General features: G+C 44.6%; 1 protein-coding gene across 1 annotated transcript in view; it reads left to right on the plus strand.

The window, feature by feature from the left end:
* The window catches only part of MYO16 (myosin XVI), a 441,479-nt gene that overhangs the window by 355,893 nt on the left and 62,315 nt on the right, over window positions 1-23,271 (plus strand). Inside the window, exons 28-30 of the mRNA XM_028087376.2 lie at window positions 6,189-6,285; window positions 10,854-11,100; window positions 12,994-13,265. Coding sequence (XP_027943177.2) covers window positions 6,189-6,285; window positions 10,854-11,100; window positions 12,994-13,265 — 616 coding nt within the window. The remainder of the gene's footprint in view (window positions 1-6,188; window positions 6,286-10,853; window positions 11,101-12,993; window positions 13,266-23,271) is intronic.

Below are 23,271 nucleotides of genomic sequence, written 5' to 3' on the forward strand. Positions count from 1 at the left end.
TCTAACATAACACTGACAGCAACAGTAACATTATTCAATACAAATTCCATGTGTAAGAATGCTGTAGGCCCTTGATAGTGTCTACAGAAGTCTCACATCAGTTTTCTGCTCTCCCAGAGTGTGTGGGAAGTTGAAGTAACAGTAAATAACACCTATTTTAGAAGAGTAAAAAGTGTGAACTCTTCAGAGATTAACAAAAATCATATTGTGGAGGGCTTTGAATGCTAAACCCAAAGGTATACGTTTAAGCTTCTAGGCAATATGGAATCATTGAAGGTTTCTGGAAGATTAATAAATTAGAGGCAGTGTGCAAGGTGAGTCAAAAGCAGGTAAAGAATTGGAGGGCAAGATAAATTATAGATTTTGGTTTGTGATAATCTTACATGGGAGATTTGGTGACACCAGAAATATGCAAGGTTAACATTTTTGTTTCTTGTTCTTTTCATTAGATGCATTTTACAAAATGAATGAGTTCAAATGGTTTAAACAGATTCAGTTTTTAAAATGTATTTAAAGTGAACTATTTTTTAATATCTGAGTTCATGTTATAGCTCTTGTCCAGTAAAATCACTCTTGAAATTCTGCTTTCTTCATTTTAGTGTTCCATTTACTTTTATCTCCTCCACCTTAACAGATGTAACTTAAGATCTTTATATTTGTCCAACATCATCCTAGCCCACATGTATCTCGTAGTCAAATTGAATATTCAGACAGATATACAAATAATGACAAAAGACAGGAACTCAGTGGTATTATAGAGGTATATACAAGGTGCATTAGTGACGTGGGTATGCTATTAAAATGAATTCATTATTTGAAGGTACACACTAGACTCAGAGTTCACCAAGCCATCTGTGTTTTAAAGGATGGATAGGAGTCTATCCAGTAGATGATTTAGAGCAAGGTATATAGTATATGTTCAGCCAGAGAAGAAAAGCAAGCTCCCATTTTGGAATAGCAAGCAATATGATATAGTTTGAGAATAGATACATCTGAATGCATTGAATAAAGCCATACTATAAAAAGTCTAATAAACATTTCAAAAAAGTTTGAACATTATCCTGAAAATCATGACCTGCTATTAAATCATGTTAGGCAGGAAAGTCACATGAGCTTGATGTTTAGAAAGATCACTCTGAAGATAGTTTTGCCCATGGTCTCCCAGTCAGTGAATGGGGGACATTCCTAAAAGGGCGAGGCCAGTAATAGGCTCCTCCTGCGGAAATCCCCGGGTTGCCATGGAAACCCATGGAAACCGGGAGTGTCTGTCCCTCTGCCCTTCCACAGGAGGGCCACCTCTGCCAGCAAGCTTGCCCCCCTCCCCTTTGTCTGCACCTCTGTGATTGGAGGCAGCCTTCAGTGATGATGAGGAGGAAAAGGAAAAAGGGAGAAGAGCATCTTCACAGGTCCCTTTGATCTCTGGCTAGTGCAGCCTCCAGACCACCTAAGAGCCATTGACGTGCCATCCAGCAGCTGTCTGCTCCCCCAGCCCCCACCTCTAAAAAATCCCCGAGAACTGTAGCAGGAATTGAAGCTTTCGAAGTCATCAATGACAATTTTGTTTAATTTTTTAAAATCTGTCACTTCAAAAAAGAAAAAAAAAAAACCTAATGGTTTTCTAATAAAAATAGCGATGACTATAATTCACAGATGGTTTACTTTTACAGGAGTCAGAATGACATTAACATTTTAATCTCAGATCAGAACACTCTGCATCCAGAGAGTGCACAGGGAGAGGGCTCAGTAGGAGAATGTTTTAACCTCTCCTCCTCTCTGGTTGTGAGAAACATTGTTTGATAAGAGAATGCAACCAAAATAAAAAATGTAGGTGATTGGAACATTTGGTTGCATTCAAATGAATCCTAACTTATTGGATTTGGTATAGCACACTAAGGCACGGGTGACAGAGTAACTTGACGTGAATTCATTCCACAGAAAAAATTAAAATGGCCAACAATTTTCTCCTGGTCAATGACATTAATAGACAATAAAAATATAGAATCCTTGTGATCTTGTCTGGGTTTTCCTGGTTAAAAAGATTCCTAGATATGTGTCCCAGTAATCCTTAGCCTGAATGATAGCAGAGGACTTAAGACCAAAATGTGTTATTCAAAATAGTTTCTGACAAAGAAACCCAAAATACTACTAAATGACACATCTCATTCTTTAAGGAAAGAAGAAGCATTTACTATAAACATGACGTCTCTAAAAGACCAGCAAAGTCAAACAAATGTTAACACTTCTGATGAGTATCTCCAGATACTGCCAATCCACAAATAAATTACGCGGTAAAATATATGTATATATAAAGAGTGAATGAATGAATGAATGAATGAATGAATGAGTCGCCCGTTGGATAAGTGTAAGGTATACCCATGTAGCTGAATGAAGAATTATTTAATCCACCTGAATGTGATGGCAGCACAATACCCAGCCATGCCCACAAAGTCTTCAGCTGTCCCTTAGCAGGACATTCGTCATGTAGATTCAGGCTTCTGTCCCCTCCTCCCACTGAATCGAAAGCCCGGAAGCCTCCCTCATTTACAAAGCCTTTGGTTTTACCTCTGGAGAATTTCCATGGGCATAACTGTACCAGAGCCTCAGCAGGAGCTTTGGGAGCTGGTCTATCCCTCTGGCTCCCAGAGGAGCGTCTGCCCGTCTAGCAGCGCACCTTCCCCTCACACGCCCTGTGCCTCCTGTTCCCACCCAGCTCCTCCCTTGCCATTGTCCCAGTCCATGGATCACAGGAAGGACTCCTTTTATCCCGCCTGCAAGACATGCAGATCTGCTGTGTGAGGTGCTCAGACCACTTTAACGACCCACCTTTGGGTCCTGTGAAATCTCTAATCCATTGTGAGAAAAACCTACTGCATCCATATTTACGCCCCTTCTAAGTTAGCCTCCATATGTGAACCGAAAACTGGACGTTCCTGAAAATACTCTGTTAGGAGGTTTCACTTTTTCTTACTTCCTTTGTCTCGGTGGGGGAGCAGGGCTAGCTGACTCATTGCTCCCCAGCCTTCTGTCTTACATCTATACCATTTGTAGACCATTTTCACCCCACTTTTCTTTTATCGCCCCCATCATTTGTTCTGTCACCTGCTGGCTGCCATAACTTATCTCCAGTTTCCTGAATGACTTAGGGTCTGGCTTATGCTTTCATTGACCATCATAACTTATTTTCATCCTTGAAGACATTATCATCCATTGCGATGACTCATCTTCTTATACCAGGACTTCACAATTCCTTATGTTCTGTTTCTAATCTGAATCCACCCTCCCCACATCCCTACCACTTGTGAAGTTCAAGAATATAATATATCTTCATATTCTTCAGGAGATGTAAATGTATGTGCATAATGGCAAATATGCAATGCAATATAATAGAAATGAGGAATCATCCATTGGGTGTTCTGGGAACACAAGTGAAAGTCATCAAAGGCCTACTAGAAGTGGATAAATCGGTCTCAAAAATCTAGTAATGGAAGTGGGGCTTGATTTCAGTCATGAAAGATAAATAAGAGTTGGCCAACACACAAGCAACAGTGGTAAGTCCTTCCAAATCCAAATTGTTGATGACATTATATTGTCCCACTTCACCAAGTACCTCCAAGAGCCAAGCCCAACAATCCATTCTTCAGATGGTTTTAAGAAGGAGCTTTATAAATTTCACATACAATTTCAAAAGTCATTTTTATGAAATTTAGCTGGGATCCTCTTTAAATCTTCTGGTGGATCCACGTTGTTCATAGAAGAATGTCCAGGTTTTCCTGGAATACTCTACACGGTGTGGCCTCTTCCCTCATCACTGCAGCCGCGCCCCAACATAGTTTTCTGCCCCTTGCTGTTCACAGGCTGCTTTTTCTGTGCCACATTTGTCTTCTCCCTCTATCCCTCGACCCCCTGGAGAATTCATGGCTGAGCTAACTTGCTTCTCAGTGAATCCTGTCTGACCCCAACTTGATCACCTCTTCCTCTTTGGTGTCCCTTAGACATCACTCTGTCATCTTTGCTCACTGCTGATCTCCCCCAGAAGCTTCTCTTTGAGGACAGTATCCTCCTTTGTACCCTCGGCATCCAGCGCAACTCTCGAGACAAACCTACTTTGGTGTTTTGAATGGCTGTTAGGAATGTCACTCTAGGAGATCTTTTTCATCCTGTCCAAGTCCCTTCTTGTCCAGCCAGGGTCCCCATTTAATTAAGAGAGTGGAACTGGAACCCAGTTGTCTTAGCTCCATTCCATAGGTCTTTTCCCTACGTCGAGCGCCCCCCGTAGATGAGTTCCCCTAGCGATCATCACCGACTCTACCCATTGGGCCGTTTTGCTGGCTGTCCTGTCATTCTTCTAGACTTGTATCTTGGGACAGAGGTTTGCATGCATTTTGCCTTTGGGATTCAGTTTCCCACAATGAGTTGCATACCACAGTCAGTGATGAACAGAAAGATGCCATGCTCCCTCCTTCCCAGGGCCTGTCTCACAGATTTGTTCCGCAGCGCTCACAGACAGTACCAACTGTTCTTCCTGTTGGCTGCCAAAATAAGTCAGCAGTTGGGAAGGGGTGGGGGGGGAAGACTATGAATTATGGAAAATAACTAGGGAGAGAGAATGGCAATACAATGGGAAAAAGTAACAACTCTTTGTAGCCCCCCACCCAGGTGACTGTCTCAAATTTCAGCAGACTACCAGAAAACTAAACAAAGAACAGCATCCAGTCAAGCAGGAGCCTCTGAGACAGGACAGTCGTTGAAAACTTTCCCGGCTGATCTGACTCACCAGCCTGACCGCCATCATGCAGGACTCAGGCCCCAGTCTCTTGCACAACCCTGTGTTTCATTAAGACAGCAGATCACACGGCAAAAGGGGCAGCTAGATGGAAGGATGGGGAGTGACAGCATATGTTGGGAATAAACTCAGTTTCCATATGAAAAGGTTCGTAAACCACCTCTAGCCAAGCATTCCGGAGACAAGTCTGACCTATAAACCCTTCCAGTGCCTAATGGGGTGTGCATACAGGCAAGCTTCGGGTGTCATTATGATGTATGCTGGAGCAGAGGGGTGCTAGCATTTTAACGTCCCCCGCTCATGCTTGGGAGCACACGTGTTAGTCTTGTCATCCTGGTGGCGTTTGTCTCAAGTGCTAAGAATATGATCATGAACCTATCACGAGGTGTGCCTGAGCAGTATTTTTTCTCAGTCTCGCAGAATATCACCTCAGAGCTCCCCCAGCACCTCATGTTAGTATTTACCAGGCTCTCCTGCAACTCTTTCTGCCTGCTTCCCCTCAGAGCCTCCGAGAATTTACATCACGAAGGGCATTCCTCGCACCTACCCCAGTTCTATGAATTCTTAGAAAATATGCACAACACACAAGAAAAACTACTTTAAAAATGCATGGCTGTGGTTTATTGTCTGTGGCTTTAAGACTTTCCTTTGGCAGTTGTCTTCCTCAGGAGCAGTGCGTCTGCACCAGCTCGCATACCACTGTAGCTTTTGTAGAAGCTGCTTTGGTAACACGCTTTTTAAAAAATGCTGCAGAGAAATGGTCATTGCATTTCTGTTTACACCATCATCTAGACGACTGTTGCTCATAGATGACTTTGTTAAGACTTTTTACTCTGGGGCCGCAGCTCTATATAACTGTGGTTGTATAAACATTCAGTTTATAATAACATACAGTGTAGTGGGAAGAAAATAATGGAAATGAAACAATTTTGTGTGTCAGCTTGATGGGGTTTGTTGGTGTTTTTGTTTTATTGTTTTCCTTCTCATAGACTCAACCTCCCTGCTTTGAGTTGAGGAAAGAAAACAATCACAAAGGGGGGGGAGGGGTCTAGCTCTGCAGTGTGAGCGCTCCTCGATGGGGAGGGTCTACTTTCTGGTGGAGTCGAGGCCTGCGTTTCTCCTTGGCCCCGCACGGTGTAGCCACTACAGCTCTCGTGTGTGGGCATTTCCAAACATTAATGACAATGTGTGCACACAGCAAACACACTTGTTAGAAGGAAAACCTTTGGGATCGTGAGTAAACGTAAGAGTATTTTAAAAAATTAAGGAAAATGTACTGGAATTAATTTTGTTAGCTTTGTTTCTTCTAATCCTCTTCTGGAAAAATCTCTTGCCCGACTGTTTTCCCATCATCATTTTTGGCATCTTCGTGCTGTTTAGTGTCTCCCTGCTGTTTGTGTTTTAGATGGGAGTCCGAAAAGTGTTTCTAAAATACTGGCACGCCGACCAGCTCAATGATTTGTGCCTGCAGCGGCAGAGAAAAATTATAACCTGCCAAAAAGGTAACAATTACACACTCACCTTTCCGAACCCCTTTGAGTTGTGAAATACAAAATCATTTAGTGCACCCCTGAGTCGAAACGTCAGTGGGACCTACACTCCAGTGGACAAGGGCACGACGTGTGGACAGTGTCCGGGAGCTGAGCCAGCCCCGTGGTTCCGTTTGCTCCTTACCTGACTCTAAATCAGCATATGCTCGTTCTGCTCCTACTGGATCTGGTAGTCATTCCACCTGAAATTTTACATCAAATTTTCACCTCACGCACAGTTTGGAAGAGGGAATATTCGTATCTTAGAATTTACGCAGCCACCACCTCGCAAATATTCACGCTTGCTGATCTGTTCAGAAAGCACAGGGCAGGACGATGTACCTTTGAATCCTAGGTGGGAACCCCCGCCCACCACCACCACCACCACCGCCACGTGGCACCGAGGTGCAGCGAGGAGCCAGAAATAGGCCATTTCGGTCAGCATCAGTGGGACGCTGGGATTTTATGTAATCCTACATGTGCCTTGGGAAAATCCTTGACTCTCACCTTTCCTTTATGAAGTGACAATGATATTGGAGTATTATCTCTGATAGCAGACAGCTATTTTAGCATTGGGAGAGATTTCGTGTAGAACTTTTTCCCTATAAAAACCCAAGTGACCACTGAAAATGGGTACATTTAAAAAAATTGTAACTATGCCTCCCATAAAATATATATATATATACACTTAATAACATTAATTTTTAATTTGCTTAGTGATTTGATTATATCATATATCATAAATACGATATTTAAAGGAAGGTAAAAGAAGGAGATATTACAAAGGCTAGTTTTGGGGGAACCTGTTGTAATGAGCTTAGCTCTCCGATATCTCCGGAAATGTTAAATACAAGCGCAGCTCGTGGAATGCAGAAATCAGTTTTATTCTGTTCAAGCCTCTGTCTGTGAAGCCCCTGCATAAAATATCCAAGGGGGTCCCATTGTTTTCTGATGATAAAAAGCCCTGCTACATGCTGGTCCCTCAAACTGTCTCCATCAGAATTTTATAGGTCCAGTCCAAGAAATGCTCAGAACTCAGAATTACCTTCCAAGTTAAACCATCCCTCTTGGCCACCGCAGACCCCGCGGGTGGGGCCTGGGCATGGCTCTCACCCTGTCCACACAGGTGTGTGCAGACCCCTAGGACTGGCGACAGAGAGGGAAGAAGAAGGGCCGGGGCAGCCCTTCTGTCTGACTGGCACCTGCGTAGTCTGGCATTGGGCTTCTCTGACAGGGCTGCAGGTGTTCAAAGGCTCTTGGCTACGCGGGAGCACATCAGCAGGGTCCTTGGCACTGGCGCACCTGAGAGGTGGCCTGACCTCTCCTTGGGACAGTACTTGTAATAGCCTCTGGGACCCCCACAGGCAAGCTGGCCTTGGTGCTCTCAAATAAGCCCCTTTCAGTGATTCCAAGCAGGTGTCTAGTGCCCGAGAAACACAGTGTGGGACCCTGGCATGTTCCACCATGTCCTCCAGACTCCACAGTCACATGGCTGGTTCTCCGCGTGGGCTCCTGAAGCCACTTTCACCAGCCTGGAGGTCAGCAGTGGCGTGGGGAGGCTCGGGTGATGGAGGCAGTCCACCCCAACTCTAGGCACCTTTTGCTCCTCTCTGGGTTATGACAGTCTGGTCTCCTTAACTTCATCCTTCATCCACATAGTGAGAGGCTGGGGTCCCAGGTCAGTTTGCACCACTGCCTTTTCAATTCTTATCCGTGGGCTCAGCCCCACCAATTGCTGTGCCCTGTGAGCACCTGCAGCATCAGCATCACCTGGGAGCCAGTTAGAAATGCAGAGTCTCGGGCCCCCACCACCTCCAGATTCAGTATCTGCACTTGCAGCCTCCGCTGGACCTGGGATGGGGGACCCTATTGCCAAGACCAGTGCCCTCACCCTTGAGCTATGGGAGCCAATGGAGAATCCCATTTACCATCATGGTATCCACACATAGAATGGGATCTCAAATTCCCTTGGAAATTTTCCTTCAATACAATGAAAAGAACGTGTACCCCTTCTTCATTCAGGGATGCTCACTAGAAACGTCTCCTGTATTTAATGACAAAGATTAAGCTGACCCTACTGACCTGAAAGGGAAGAAACAAGCAGAGCTCTAGGTATTCCTTCATGTTTAAAGATAAAAATTGAGACAGGTCTCAAAAAAATGGCATCACAATAAAAACCATAATTTCAGATTGCATAAATGAAATAACGGATATAAAAGTTCTTTAAAATTACAGGCTCTTAAATGCAAAGCATTAATTATTGATTTTTATTTTTACATCTCTTGAACAGTCCCTTCAGTACTTTTTGCCTGTGTGAAATTTACTCAACATGTATATAATCTGGAGTTATTTCCCCATTTTTCAAGGGTTCTCATTTTTCTTTCGTACATGTTGTGGGTGGGGGGGGAGAAAGCTGTAACTTTAAGCATTTTAACAGTCAGTGACTCCTAAGGGAATTTTCTACCCGACCCTACATGTTCATTTTGTCCTGGATGAAAACTGTCTAAAATCTCAATGCTGGAAATGTCAGGAAAGCCAACTTTTAACTTGTCTGAAAGAGAACAAGTATCGGTTATTGATTATGGCAAATTTATTTTTACTAGTTGCCTCTTATTAAGGAAAACCAGTTTTAGCAGCCGGTATATCATTTTTAAGGGAGGTTTAAAGTGTGAAGTGTGAGAAGACGGAGTCCCCAGATGCGGGACAGCAGGCCCCAGTGAATGGACATGCGGTGAATAGCTCTGCTCTGATGGGGTCACAAGAAGTCTCCCATGGCCACATTAATCTTCCCTTTATTCCAAAAGATTAAACATCTTGACTGTACCCTCACCTTCACCCTTCCAAAAGTCAATGTCTCAATTTTTTTTTTTTTTAATGTAATAGGAACAAGCGAGCAGACAGGCCAATTTGAGCTTTCTGTTTCTGTCTCAGTTGCCCACCTCCTGGTTAACACTTCTGCCTTTTATGCTGTACTTTATATTCCTGGAAGTCTGATTGTACCTTTCACTCTTCAGTTTTTTTTCCCCTTTAGATTAGTTCAGCATGACTGTTTTATAGTGAACTTAATACAACTGCATTCCAAAGTAACTAAACATTTAGTATTGCCATTTGGAAAAAAAAAAAAAAAAAAGCCTTAAGCATTTTAGATGTCTGCATATTATTTGCCTCTGGAGCCATAATTGTGGAAAGTTGTGTTCAGCTTTCCACCTTCTAATCAAGTAAAGGCATCAAAATGAATATCCTAGATAAGCCGCACATTTTTTCTTCTATAGCCCAGGGAGTATTTTAAAGCACTTAATGCTTTACAGACCTTCCCCCCCACGCACACACTATAAACAAAAACAAAGTGTCTTTGCTACACACATGGGTTTTTCCCTGAAATTATAGATCTTCTTAGAATTCCAGCAATTCCTTCTAACCTTAGAAGCTTGGAATTGGAAGGGGCAGCGTCCTAGGGTCAAAAGGCCCACCTGGGAATTTACACCTGTTCACAGTATCCACAAGGGGCTATTGACCCTCTCGGACATGCTGACTCCCTCTCTCAGGAGCCGGCCTGATCCGTTTACACCCCGTGCTCATTGTTAGAAAGTTCTTCTTCACGTTGATCGCAAATATGCTTCCCTGCGACTTCTCCATTGGTGACCTGCTCTCTGGAGAGCTAAGGTAGCATCTGGGTGGCCTGGGGTAAGGGAATCAGTTTGGCTGCATAGGCATGGAAATTTGAAACCTGGCTCTACCATTCATTGGTTGTGTTTACCTGAAGGAATTTTCTTAGCTTTACTAAGCTTCTCTTTCTCCAGGTGCAAAATGGAGATAATGGTTTATGAATTATCATTGAGTGTTGGCATGAAGGGATAGAGTGCCTGACACATGGAAATGCCTTTAAATGGTGGGCATTATTATTTCTGTTTTCAAGTCTTACCATTTGTTACTGACATATTAGCGATTTCAAAGCATGTTCACTCATGTAGTTCTCCCAATTCTTACACATTTTTCTAGCTAGCGCCACTTCCCTGGAGAGCAGGAAGGATGTCCTAAATTCACACACAATCTCTTTCCAGAGTCTTAAATGCACTGTTCGTTTTTTTAGGAGTTAAATCATAGTCTTATTAACAAGATGTGCATGTTTTTGAAGACAACTTCCACAAGCCTCAGCCATTTCTGTTCTACTTGGATATAATGAGAGAGGAGCAGTGCATCCTAAAATGGTCCAGTTGGAGCTACACTGCAGAATTCTCTGGGATTGAGACCTGGTTCCTCCCTACTGATTTTCATCCAGTCCGTCTCGTCCAGCTGTGTTACAAAAAGAAGTGTGGATGTCTCATTTCTTAGGTTACGGATTTTGCCTCTTCGGTGTTACCATTGCTGAATTTAGATACCTTTTCGGATACAAGATTAGAAGGTTTTGTAAATTCTTATTCTGAGTTAAATGCGTCTTATGTTATGGCTGCTGAGACATCAGTGTGTTGTGACCTGTTTGTGTGTCTGGGGTTTCGCTTCCGCTCCTCTCACTGACCCATGATTGTGTTCTTTTATGAAAGTTGTAAGAGGATTTCTAGCACGCCAGCACTTGATTCAGAAAAGGAGCATCAGACAGCAAGAGGTCACATCCATCAACAGCTTCCTGCAGATTACAGAGGACATGGGACTGAAGACCTACGATGCCCTGGTCATTCAGAACGCTTCTGACATTGCCCGTGAAAATGACCGGCTGCGGAACGAAATGAATGCTACTTACCATAAGGAGAAGGTGGAGGCCAGACACAAGCCAGAGGAGGGAACCAAAAGGTAAAGGCAGATAGTATGCAACTTTAATTACCTTTGTCATTGATCCAATGGAGTCAAGAAAATCCCGATAGCACTTAATGCAGGGTTCACTCAAATCTGACAGTGGCTACGGGAACGAGCATGGATGTGCGCATGGCTTGCTACTTGAAACCTCCGAGCAATCTAAAAGGGTCCCTTCTTGTGCTTTCTTTTCACGCAATACATGCTCTGTGTTAGTTTCTCCATATGAAACGTTGTTGCTTCCCCTACGTGCTGCATCGCTTACCGTCTCAAGGCCAGAGTTTTAAGGCAGCTCATGTTTCTTTCTTAGCAAAAACATACACCTGGGTTCTTGACATCTTTATACAAGTATTATGTATATGAGGGTGACTCATAGAAACTTCTGGAAGTCTGACCCAAACAATGGAGAAGCCACTCTGAAAACAGAGAAGGGGTGAAATCGATGTTTTGTACGTATACTATTTCCCTTAGTAATTTCTCACTGTTTCTTCGCCAATAGGGAAAGTTTTGGGGAAACGCATTTCTTTTTAAAGTTCGCTTTGAATGCTGAGCTTGGGATAGAAATGCGGAGGTGACCTGGTGCTTCTCCATCTTATCAGTCTTGCCTCTCTGTGAAGCATGGGGATACCCCTGATCCTCAGCACCCCACCCGGGAGGGCAGGGACCTGGGTCCTCACTCGACGTCAGGCAGGTGTTTGTTTTTCCATAGGAACTTGGCGTTAGCTGGTCGTTTCTCACTGAAAATGACTCCCCTTTGCCTCAACTGCCGGTGTCCAATGATTTTTTATTAAAGATGAAATGGTGATGTGTCTCTCGCTAATTAGCTTCAACTATCTCTCCGTGATTAAATACTGAAGAAATTCCCTTTGTACGAAAAACTGTAATTAAACATTACAGGGAAAACAAATTATTCACTGAGCGCCCTGCTTTCATCTCTGGCTAGTTCATTTTCTACATGGGTGTCTGGCTCTGCCTCGTGGTAGATCCCAGCCCGGCTGGGGCTCCGCCACACAAAGATATAATTACACAAACAAATGCTCGGAGACTCCTTGTGAAATGAACGCATTGGCATCTCACTAGTACATGATTACATTGACATGTGAAGCCAGAAGGGATTTTTTTTTAACCAGATAACTATTAATTTTATCTGACTTCCAGAATAGTATTTATTATTTTCGCTGCTGGAACTAAACAGCCACCCCAATTTCCCAATTTGATTATGTATTCGTTTGCCTGATATAAAATTAAGTGAAGAAGTCTTTTTCTCTGTATTTGTTGAATACCAGCAGTTTGCTTGGCATTGCACAACCAGATGGGGTAAGAGAACAAAAATAATAATTCTGCAGATCATTAAATATTGCTCGTGGGGTTTAAATTGCAAGGAGAAAAGAGGAGAGAGAGAGAGGTGTAAATCTTTGATAGTTTTAAGTCAAGTACATACTCTTTGGCAATGGGAGATGGTGATGAACTCCCAGCATTTGATGCATGAGTAACTCTGTATTAAGATGGATTTCCCAGAAATTATCATTCAGATTGAAATTCTGGTTTCTTGATTTGCTTAATAATCAGAGTGTGAAAAATTCATTCAGTGAATGCCTGATAGAAAATGTGGCACTCCTTAAGCAGTGCTGCGTTTGTGTGAGATTCTTAAAAAGTCACCATGATGAATCTCCATCGTGCTCATTTATCAGAGAGCAGGGGCCGGAAGGACGGGCAGCGCTCTCTGGATGCGCCCGTTTCCAGAGCGCTACACACGCATCCTCCAGCTGCGGCGGGGAAGGCTCTTTACCAAAAAGCCGTGATTATGTCTGCTTGAGCGGGTTCATTGTGACCGTCTGAATAATGCATCTGGGCCCCTCTGGTGGGGTGCTGTTTGTGTTTTGTTCCCCCAAGAGTCGAAGACAAGTGTGGACCCAGGCATTTCCACTACAGCTCCGTCCCGGTCCCCATGGCGGTGGATGGCCTGATCCAGTCTCTGGCTGGCCCATCCACCCGGTCTCCTTCTCTGCACTCGGTGTCCAGCCTGGATGACAGCAGTGGCCTCCCCTCACCACGGAAACAGCCTCCGCCCAAGCCAAAGAGGGACCCCACCACGCGGCTGAGCGCATCCTATGAGGCCGTGAGCGCCTGCCTGTGGGCAGTGGCCAGGGAGTCTGCCAGTGAAGGTCAGCAGAGGGAAGGGGGGGGCGCCTGGTCGGGGCCCCGATGCTCTGCCTCCCCGTGTCTGAATGACCCCAGCAGTATCGTTGCCCTAATCTATTTTTAATAGAAATAGGTCCAGTTGTTGGCTTACCAGCAGCTCTTTCACCATTAAATATAAATCCTATGTATTCAGTTCTCTGAGGGTGTTAGGGAAAAGCACGTTGTATGACATTTCCTTACCGCCCGTCCCCACCGTCCGCATCATCAGTGCAGGCGAGGGCCTCTGACCAGAGCACATCAGAGTGTCCGTCCTTGGCCAGGGAAGTGTTCACTGGTCAAAGCCTAAAAAAATTCATCGGGCATCCCTATTGTCACCGTCTGATTAAAAACCAAGCCTGCTTTATCATGGGGAAAGTGCAATATTCAGGCAGAGGAGACTCACACCACAACAAAATCCGTTCAGCAGAACTTTGGGGTCTAGCTGAGGGAAGTTTCTGCATTGGCGGCCTAGAAATATTTAGGCAGAAAAGCGGGAAAACAGAGTCTTCTCTCCATGACATCTCTCATCGACTAGTACATGTGACCATTATCACTGAATTATTCATTTTTCAAAGAGTGAACAATAGAGGCAGGACGCCTTGGCAGAGCAGGTACCGATTCCGGGGTTATGTATCACCTACCCACAGGTAGGCCCCATCGTGGGCCCTAGGGGATATATCATAAATAAAACAAATGGGATCATCTTTCCTTGTGGGGTCTCCATTCTCGTGTGGGAAAACAGATGCTCAACACGGTACACAAGTCAATACATGAAGTATTTTAGCAGATCATGGCTGCAGAGAAACGTACACAGGGTGAGAGGTGGTAGTGCAGGGCAGGGGGTGAAACTCTACATGGAATGGCGTGTAGGTTCCACTAGAAAGTTCTACCCGAACATGGGACAGATCACAATTCCTTCCATAAGCAAATGAGCCAGGAATACAAAAGCACGGCAAAGCCACACGCTCATCTGTGGGAGAAGATGTGTGATACCACGGGGGTTGGTGGAAAGCCCATGGCTCAGGGGCCACGAGCAATGAGAAGGCCCCAGCTACCTGCAAAGATGTTTTTTATTGGTCACCAAAAAAAAGAATGGATTTTTAAGAGAATATTTATTTAAAAAAAAAAAAAGGCCATTACTATTGTAATGTTTGAGTTACGTCTTGATAATACGGAGATGTAGGAAATGTAGGAGAAATTCCTGAGTTTGGGGAGAGGGGTGCAAGTGTGTTCCTGGCATCATGGCAGCAAAAACAGCCGCGAAAGGTGAAAATGGGGTTAGGGAATTCTCGGGAGGACAGGCTTCGGTGGCCATAGATGTGAGCGTAGACCCAGTGTTAGAGCAGGGTCTGCGGAGATGGGGACCTCCTCCGATGCACCACACCGACCACAAGAGGCTGTAGAACAGATCATAAACACACTCCCGGGGCAAGGGGATACATCCCATTTCCAGCCCTACTTTGGGACCTCTGCCCAGGATTTATGGTATAGAGCTCAAAAAAGTGTGCTGAAGGAAGCTCCCTTTGCCTTATTGGAAGAAGAAGAATGGCATCCAACAGACTAACCCTGATGAGATGCGGAGCATGTGGAATAGACCCAGGATAGCATCAGAAGCTGGAAAAACAGGAAACAAGATTGAACATTGCAGCCTATGGAAGGTGGTTCCCTGTCCTGATTTGAATGCTGCACACGGGCTCTATAGATTTGAGGAAGTCGGCCCCAGAATAGTCCGTAGCACCTAAAAACTCCTGTATGTGCCCGTTCCAAAACCATCTGCCCTGGACTTGAGATTCTGGAGTCGTCAGGTGGTGCCAACTAGTCACGTCATCGGGAAGGGAGAGAAAGTATTGGGGATGATGTCAAAACACGTCCATTAAGAAAAAGTGACTGGAGAGCCATAGGAGAGAAACTATATATATATATATATAAGCAGATGACAAGGAATTGCCACTCCTGTGAGGAGTCACCAGGCTCTTCAGTCTCGCTGTTTAAAATACATGATGTGATACCATTAGAGTTCCAAGACTTACAGGAAAAACTTAAGTTCTCGGAACCTAATTTCAGCAGGCATGCAGCCGAGGTGCTTGTCAGGGTCTCCCCCACTGATCGCACCCCATGAACTCAGATTTTGGAGGCCAGCCCTGAAGGTGGTGCTTTGATGGCTGTCTACATAACGTGTCCTTTCTTACAAGATTCCTCACATGGACTCTGCGCCCACCACCACATCTCCTGCCGCTGGAGATGAATTCCTCCATCGAAGCTGCTGATCCGATCAAGCAGGTGTGCCCACTGCTCTTGCAGCACATATAGCATCAGGAGTCAGGGGCCAGTGGGGGTCTGGTCACCAGGATTTCCAATCCATAACTGCAAGGTGGCGACACCCTCCTGAGATAAACCCACTCTGCACAGGGGCTCTGGCCCCGTTTATGCCTTTGTGACAGGAGCTGAGGTGTCCAGGACGGAAGCCACTAGCCATGTCTGGCTATTGACATTGAACTTCAAATTAAGTGAAATTTAGAACTCAGTTCCTCAGTCATTAGTGACACTGCAGGGGTGTGGAATCTCCAAACATCGCAGAAAATTCTGTCAGACAGCATTGATTCTACACACTTGTACCCCGAGGACAATGCTGAGTTTTTTGCACCCCATAGTATGTCACAAAACTGTCCTCCTTCTGCAGAAGATAGGAGGAAGCTCGGATTGCTATTTAAAATGCTCTGTCAGCCTTGGTTTCCTAAGAACAAGGACCACAAACAACCCAGTCGGTTTCTAACCTGAGCCATTCCTTATAGCTTCTTAAAAAATCAAGTTCAGATTTTCTTCTTTTATGTGGAAAGCTGCTGATGCATCTCCGAAGGTAATGTAGTGAAGGGAGGTTTGATTAGAGAAGGAGAGCCAAGAATCTTAGAGAAATCAATGATTAGGTCACATTAAGCCTTGTGCCCATCCCTTTCCCATAGATTTTCATCCAGCAAACTCGGCCATAATAAAGACGGGCAGTGGAGAGAGCTCATTTTTTTTCACCGCCTTCGTGCTTGAAAAGCATGAGGCAATTTTATGAGCCAGTAAATGTTGACACTTTTGTGCAAACTATTAGCAAGCTAGGGCCAACTCTTTGAGAATAGAGTCGACCCTTGAGCAACACAGGCTGGAACTGTGTGGGTCCACTTATACATGGATTGTTTCTCAATACAGTACAATACTGTAAACATAGTTTCTCTTTCCTTTGATTTTCTGAATAAGGTTTTCTTTTCTCTAGCTTACTTTATTGTAAAGATACAGTATATAATACCTACGCAAAACACGTGTTCATGGACTGTTGGTGTTATCAGTAAGGCTTCTGCAACAGCAGGCTATTGGTAGTAGAGTTTGGGGAGCATCAAAAGTTATGGGCAGATTTTCAACTGCAAGAGGGGTGGGCACCCCTAACCTTTGCATTGTTCAAGGGTCACCTGTGCTATTTTCCAAAAGTCTGGGGTTGGTCTTTGCCAACAGTGACTAGGGGCAGGAAGAACAGGGCTTCTCCTTCTCCTTGCTAGGAGGTTCCCCAGCTCCTAGCTTGTGCACCCCTCTGGAGACTTGATTCTCTAAGCCCATGGTGCAGACTTGCTCCCAGACATGGGGTAACTGGATGGGGAGATTGTGAGAGACAGATTTTGTTCTAGCAGCCCTTGCCTGCCCCCTTTACTCTCCTGTCATGTAATCCCCACACCCACCACCCCTTCAGACTCCAGCAGCCCATTCCTTAGAAATAATACCTTGTGGAATCCATAATTTTTAAAAATAAATTGCTGTATAACTCCATTCTCAATAAGACCATTTATATACATAGATACAAGAATAGTTCCTCTCTGTGGCTTAATTTGGAAATAACATTCCGTTTCTTTTCTTTCTTCATGGTCTGGTTTTTATCTTTAGAATAGCCCTTGGCACATAGTAGGCACTCAATAAATACTTATTGAACAAATGCATGTTCTATAAATATATTTCTTTGTACTTCTTCCATTAAAGTAGAATTTGATTCTTATCAGTAAATCAAAATGAGCGCAATTTGGCCAGGTTCAAAACGTACCCTTGAGATTTGCTGGATTTGGCCTGTCAGTGTATTTCTCATAGAAGCCCTTGATTATATTTTTCTATTAGCTGAAATTTGACAGAAATTAGGTATTCCATGAACACCATCCTGAGAATATGTTACTGGATATAGAAGAATAGTACTGTTCTGTAGATGTTTCACAACTCACGACACGTGACTCCATTCAACACATAGTAATTAAGTGTACTCCATGAGGCTGGCTCCTCCCAGAGGGCCACAGAGACCAGTGGGGGAGATAAATGGGCAAACAAATTATAAGATAAGCAGAGTAACAGCAAAGAGAGCAGATGGTGTGGAACACAGGGCAGGGGGGCTGACCCTTGTTGGAACCTGAGGAGGGGTCAAGAAGAACATCTCAGTGACATTACTCATGTGGGTGGGGTGAAGTCCAGTGGGTATAGATAGGGTAACAGCAAATGTTATGGACTCCTCCCACCAGAAAAAAATGCTGTAAGGTCACAATATGTCACAGCTCAGTGGAAGCCCTTTTTTTTTTTCCCATTTGTAGCTGGTTGTACATCGATACTACATTCACTCGTGTATGTAGCTGGTCCACCGGCCAGCTAGCCAGCATTCATTTGAGCATCCTTTATGTCCGACGTCCTGTGCTTATAAGCGTTAAGTTTGCTCTGAAACTAGGCAAAATCACACTGGAAGGATTGGAATACAATGGATATGTACACACACACACAGATAGAACTGTTTTCTTGATGAACAAGCTTCTTGTTCATTCCTTCTCATAGACTAAATGTGTAGGTACTTGGTTTTCAGTGAGAATAGGGCCAAAAAACTTGTGTCCTACTCAAAATGGTTACCTAAAAGCCATTTGACATACCTTAGCAAAACTTCAAAGGGCAGGTATTCTGTACAAGAACATTTTTATCTCCTAAGAGAACCTCAACATGATGTAAGTCCCCAGATCGTTGCACGGTAGCTCAGATAAGAGTCAAGTCTGAGAATGTGGGGTTTAGCCCTTAAGCTACTGTTACGACACCAGGCCTTGCCTGGAAGGTGTCCTGTGACCGTGAAATGTCTACCTGATGCCATCTTGATGGAGTCGCAGATGTTTTGCCCATAAATCTTTGGACTCAAAACATTGTTAAGAAAATTCTTTTTTTGGACACCTGAGTGGCTCGGTCATTAAGTGTCTGCCTTCAGCTCAGGTCATGATCCCAGAGTCCTGGGATTGAGTCCCGCATCGGGCTCCCTGCTCAGTGGGGAGCCTGCTTCTCCCTCTGCCTGCCGTTCCCCCTGCTTGCGCTCTCTATCTCTCTCTCTCTAACAAATAAATAAAATCTTTTAAAAACTTATTTTTTAAAGAAAATTCTTAATATAAGTTCATTGTTCATAGCCCTCTGATCCATATTTGCCAATGAACTATTAGTATTTGTGTGAACACACACGCACACGGACATGGCGGAGAAACAGCCATAAAATCAAATGAGACTTTAATACTCTTAGCTGTGGTTTTCTAGTTGTATTTTATGAAGCCCGAAGCTTTCCAGTTCTCAACGCCCAAAGATTCGAATTCAGTCTTCATGGTCTCCTCTGTGTGGTCCTCAGTCAAGGTCCTTCTTGAAGCTGTAGATGGTGGTTGGAATCATCTGAAGGCAGGTCCCTTGCACTCTGGTGCCTCGGCCATGTGAGGACTGGGACAACGTGGGCGTCTCTATCTCGAGATGCTTTCTCCACATGGTTTATGCGGTGTGACAGCTTTAGGGGAGCTGGACTTCATACACAGAGAAGCAGTGTGTCAAAGGTACATGATCCAAGAGACAGGAAGCCAGGCAGCCTCGGAAGTCAGGCAGCCTCATGTTCACCGCCTCCCTCCCATCTGTCAGGCGGTCCCAAGGGTGCATCCAGGTTTAAGAAGGAGAAACAGACTCCATCTCTTAATAGGATGAAAGCAACACTATTGTGGCCAATTTTTGGAAAATACAATTCCAATCCACCCACTGGACAAAACAAGTCACACCCATCCCACACATGAAATACAGTCACTCCCCTGCCAAACTCCCCAAAGCCTTCTTTCCCTCACCCCACAAGGCCCAGGCCCAAAGTCCCCATCTGGTTGTCTTGGTCAGACCTGGGCTTCCTGGCTGCTCAGGTGGACAGCTCTTCCAGGATGCCCCATTCTATCTGAAGACAGGCTCTTCTACTCCCTGCAGTAAGCAGACCCTGGAAGGATGGGTGTGGATGCTCTTGACTGGAGACGGGGAGCTTGGGAGGCACTCAGCAGTTCCGAAGGACACCTAGGCACAGGTTGCTCATGACTTGAGTAGGATTGAATCCTGGTGCAAATGATTTTCCATGGCTCTTAGGCCCGTGCTCTGCAATCTTGGCTCACCTTTGAGTTATAACTCCTAATCCACTCGAGGCACCTAGTTTGGGGTTGATAGTTCTCTCAGCCTGCTTTCTGCTCATAAAATTTTGAGGCACCAGAACTCTCCATTTTGTAATGACTCTGCCCCTCTCGGTGCACACCGATACAATTCCTTTAAAAGCTTTGTGAGTTTCGTGTGAGTCAATTTGTAATCCCCTCCAATGGTGAAAAGCCACAGACACTAACTGTTTGAGACAACCTCTTCTCTACTCTGGGCTCTCTATGGCAGTTCTGTGGAGCGATACTCTTGATGTTCTTAGAAGGCCTGTGGTGGTGCTGCTTGGGAAGGATGCATGAGGCACTGCTTCAGATCTTTCTGAGGTCTTGATAAAGGGTTTCAAAGTCATGACCTTGACTTCATCTTTAGCTAGGTTTTCAGTGAAATGCCCCAGATTTCATCTCTGCCTGGAAGTCACATCTTCACTTCAGAATTATCTGCTGTCTGGACAGCCATCAGTGAGGAGCCATGTTATTTTCCAAAAAAAGAGAGAGAGAGAGAGAGAGAAAGTCCTGGCTCCTTTATAGTTACTAGCTCTTTCTTTCACTTATGTCTTTACTCTCACGTTTTACTAGAGACAGCTAGAATAATCCAGAAGGCAGCGTTCACACTCTGCCCGCAGCCTTCCTTCGCTAGATCCTCCAGCTCCTTGAGCATGGTTTCTGTTTTCCACGTCATTGTACGGGACACTGTTGATAGCCCTTTTGCGGTGGCCTAATAAGGGCCGCCTTTCCTCCAGCTTCCAGCATCTTCCTCACTTTTCTGGAAGCCTCCCCAAGAGCGTTCTTGAGGATCACCACGCTTCCGCTCACACTGTCTTCAAGGCTCCTCCGATCTTCCAAAGCTGCTGCCGTACTTTTCAAGTTACTTTGTAGCAGCACTCCACTGGTACCAATGTCGGCATAGTCCTCTGTCGCTGTGTAACAAACCTTGGCATAGTCCTCTGTCGCTGTGTGACAAACCTCCCCAAACTGCAGTGGCTTAAAAGAACAGTGATGATGATCCTCTCTCTCCCACAGCTCTAGCAGCTGGCTGGGCTGAGCCACAGCGGTGGTCAGACAGTGGCTGGCACTGGAATCATCGAAGACTCAGTTCTCTATATATTTCTGGTGTCTAGGCCGGGGAAACCCAGACAGCTGAGGCCTGGAGCAGATGGGGTCACCTGGCATCTCCCACCTCTACGGCCTTTCCGCAGGTTCTCCACAGCAGGGCTGCTCCAGGGTAGACAGACTTCATGCAAAAAGATCAGGGCCCCCAAGACGCATCCCAGGGGAGGAGTTGGACAGAAGCTATACTGCCCATGAGCCAGCCTCAGAAGGCAGGTGTCTTCCCCTTTGGCATAGTTTATTCATCAGGGGGCAGTCACAGAGGCCCTGCCGGTTTCAAGGTTCTGGACGAGCGTGTGGGATTGAAAAATATTGTTGAAGCCAGTTTTGGAAAATACAATCTGCCACAAATCCTTTAAATTATTCAAATCTTCAGAGCAATTCCGTAATAACTAATGTTAAAAATTTGTTTGGTTCATTAACTTTCTAGAAGCTCATGAGCTGCTCTGTTTTAGCACACTGAAAGCCTTTGGAATAATGCTTATGAATTACAGAATTGTGCATTTTGGGTATTTTCTGCTCTTAGAAGTTGGCTACTTTGGGGAACCCTGTGTAATACTGGCTTACAAAGATGTCCAGTGGGTTAGAAAATTAGCTTTGTTCTTTTCCTTTCTCTCTTGGATATCTCCTATTTGATTCGTGTTTACAGTGTGCCAGAGTAGGAGCTGAGCACTTTCCATACAGTATGTCTCCCTTTTATTCCTCTGAGTTAATAACTGATATCGCCATTTTGCGTGTGACGATGCTGGAGCTTAGAGAGATGTTCCCAAGACCTCTTTTAAGTTATAGTTTGCACCCTGACCCCCCCAAACACATACACATAGTTCCGTGACCCCCTTATTATGGCTTGGTGTTCCTGGTCCTCATGGAATGTATCACATTCCAACACGCGAGAGAATTTACTCATCTGTTTCATTTACTTGCTTTTATTGTCTGACACCTCCCGCTAGGGCAGAAGAAGGTACGGAACATTCTGTCTGTGTTCATGAATGTGTCTCAGTTAAATGCTGCTTGAATGCACGACTAAGTGAATGACTGCATGAGTGATGGTCGCTCTGGGATCTGAATCCAGATCTGACTCCAAAGTCCTTCCTTTTAGCCATGATACCCCACTGGTGCCCCACGACTGGAGACAGACACCGCTGTAATACATGCATAGTGACAGAAAAACCTGGCTGCCTCAGATAACTCAGGAACTCAGCAAAATTAGCTGCGCTTACATTACAAATTCCTTCAGATTAGTAAAATACCAAATTAATAAAACAGTTCAAGATTTTCGAGAAGTTTTGCTACTTCAGCAAAACTTTACACAATTTTCTGAAATTAACATCTCAGTTTCCAGAGAAATTATAGTTAATAAGAACGCTATTACAATATATAGTAAAAACACATTAGAAAAAGAAGTCTCTTGAAATTTTGGGGGGGCAATTTTTTTAACATTAACCTTTAATAAATGTTTTAGGGTCATATTTAAGTGGTTCTTCTCCCTCTTTCATTGTTTTTCTGAATATCTCCCATTTCAACCTAAGAAGTTTCCACCATAGAATTTTGTTTTGTTTTGTTTTTTTAAGATTTTATTTATTTATTTGACAGAGAGAGAGAGTGAGAGAGAGCGCACACAAACAGGGAGAGGGCCAGAGGGAGAGGGAGAAGCTGGCTCCAGGGAGCCCGATGCGGGACTCCATCCCAGGACCCTGAGCCGAAGACAGACGCTTAATCAACTGAGCCACCCAGGCGCCCCAACCTTAGAAGTTTTTTGTTGTTTTTTGTTTTGCTTTGTTTTGTTTTGTTTTAAGTAATCTCTATGCCCAGGGTGGGGCTCAAATTCTCCACCCTGAGATCAAGAGTCACGTGCCCTCCCCACTGAGCCAGCAGGACACCGCTCCACCTTAGAAGTTCTTAGTGAAATGTTGCACTCTTGATTTCCCTGCTAAATATGTGTTTCTCTTAAGGATTCAGGTATGTTGTAAAACTCACCCCAAGCATCGTGTTTCATAAAGTTCTTTTCTAAGAAAATAATCTCTCCATGCACGTTGGTGTTTTGTTGGTGTTTTGTTCACTGTATACCCCTTACAACGCGCTTAGGCATTTCCTTCAGGAAGCATCCATATGCCACTAACTAGCTCACGGGCTTGCTGGCCCTAGTCTTTATTTTCTGGTCTCTAAAATCGTGAGGATAGGTTCAGCCAACACTTACTTCACAGCTGTATCAGGCCCCAAGCGTTCAGGTCTAGGAGGTTCCAGCAGCAGATCTGAAAGGCCCTTCCCAGGGCTTCGCCAGGACCTCCCCCTTCGCAGGTGGCTGGCAATCCCGGGCGCCTTGCTGTCCACATGACGCCTTCTTCAACGGGTAGCTGCGGCCTCCAGGTCCAAGATCTGAATAGGTTTCCTCCTTGGCAGTCGGGGG

This window comes from Eumetopias jubatus, unplaced genomic scaffold, assembly GCF_037043125.1.
Source record: "Eumetopias jubatus isolate StellerSeaLion01/CBP00866 unplaced genomic scaffold, mEumJub1_p1.0 scaffold_3, whole genome shotgun sequence".
Classification (NCBI taxonomy): domain Eukaryota; kingdom Metazoa; phylum Chordata; class Mammalia; order Carnivora; family Otariidae; genus Eumetopias; species Eumetopias jubatus.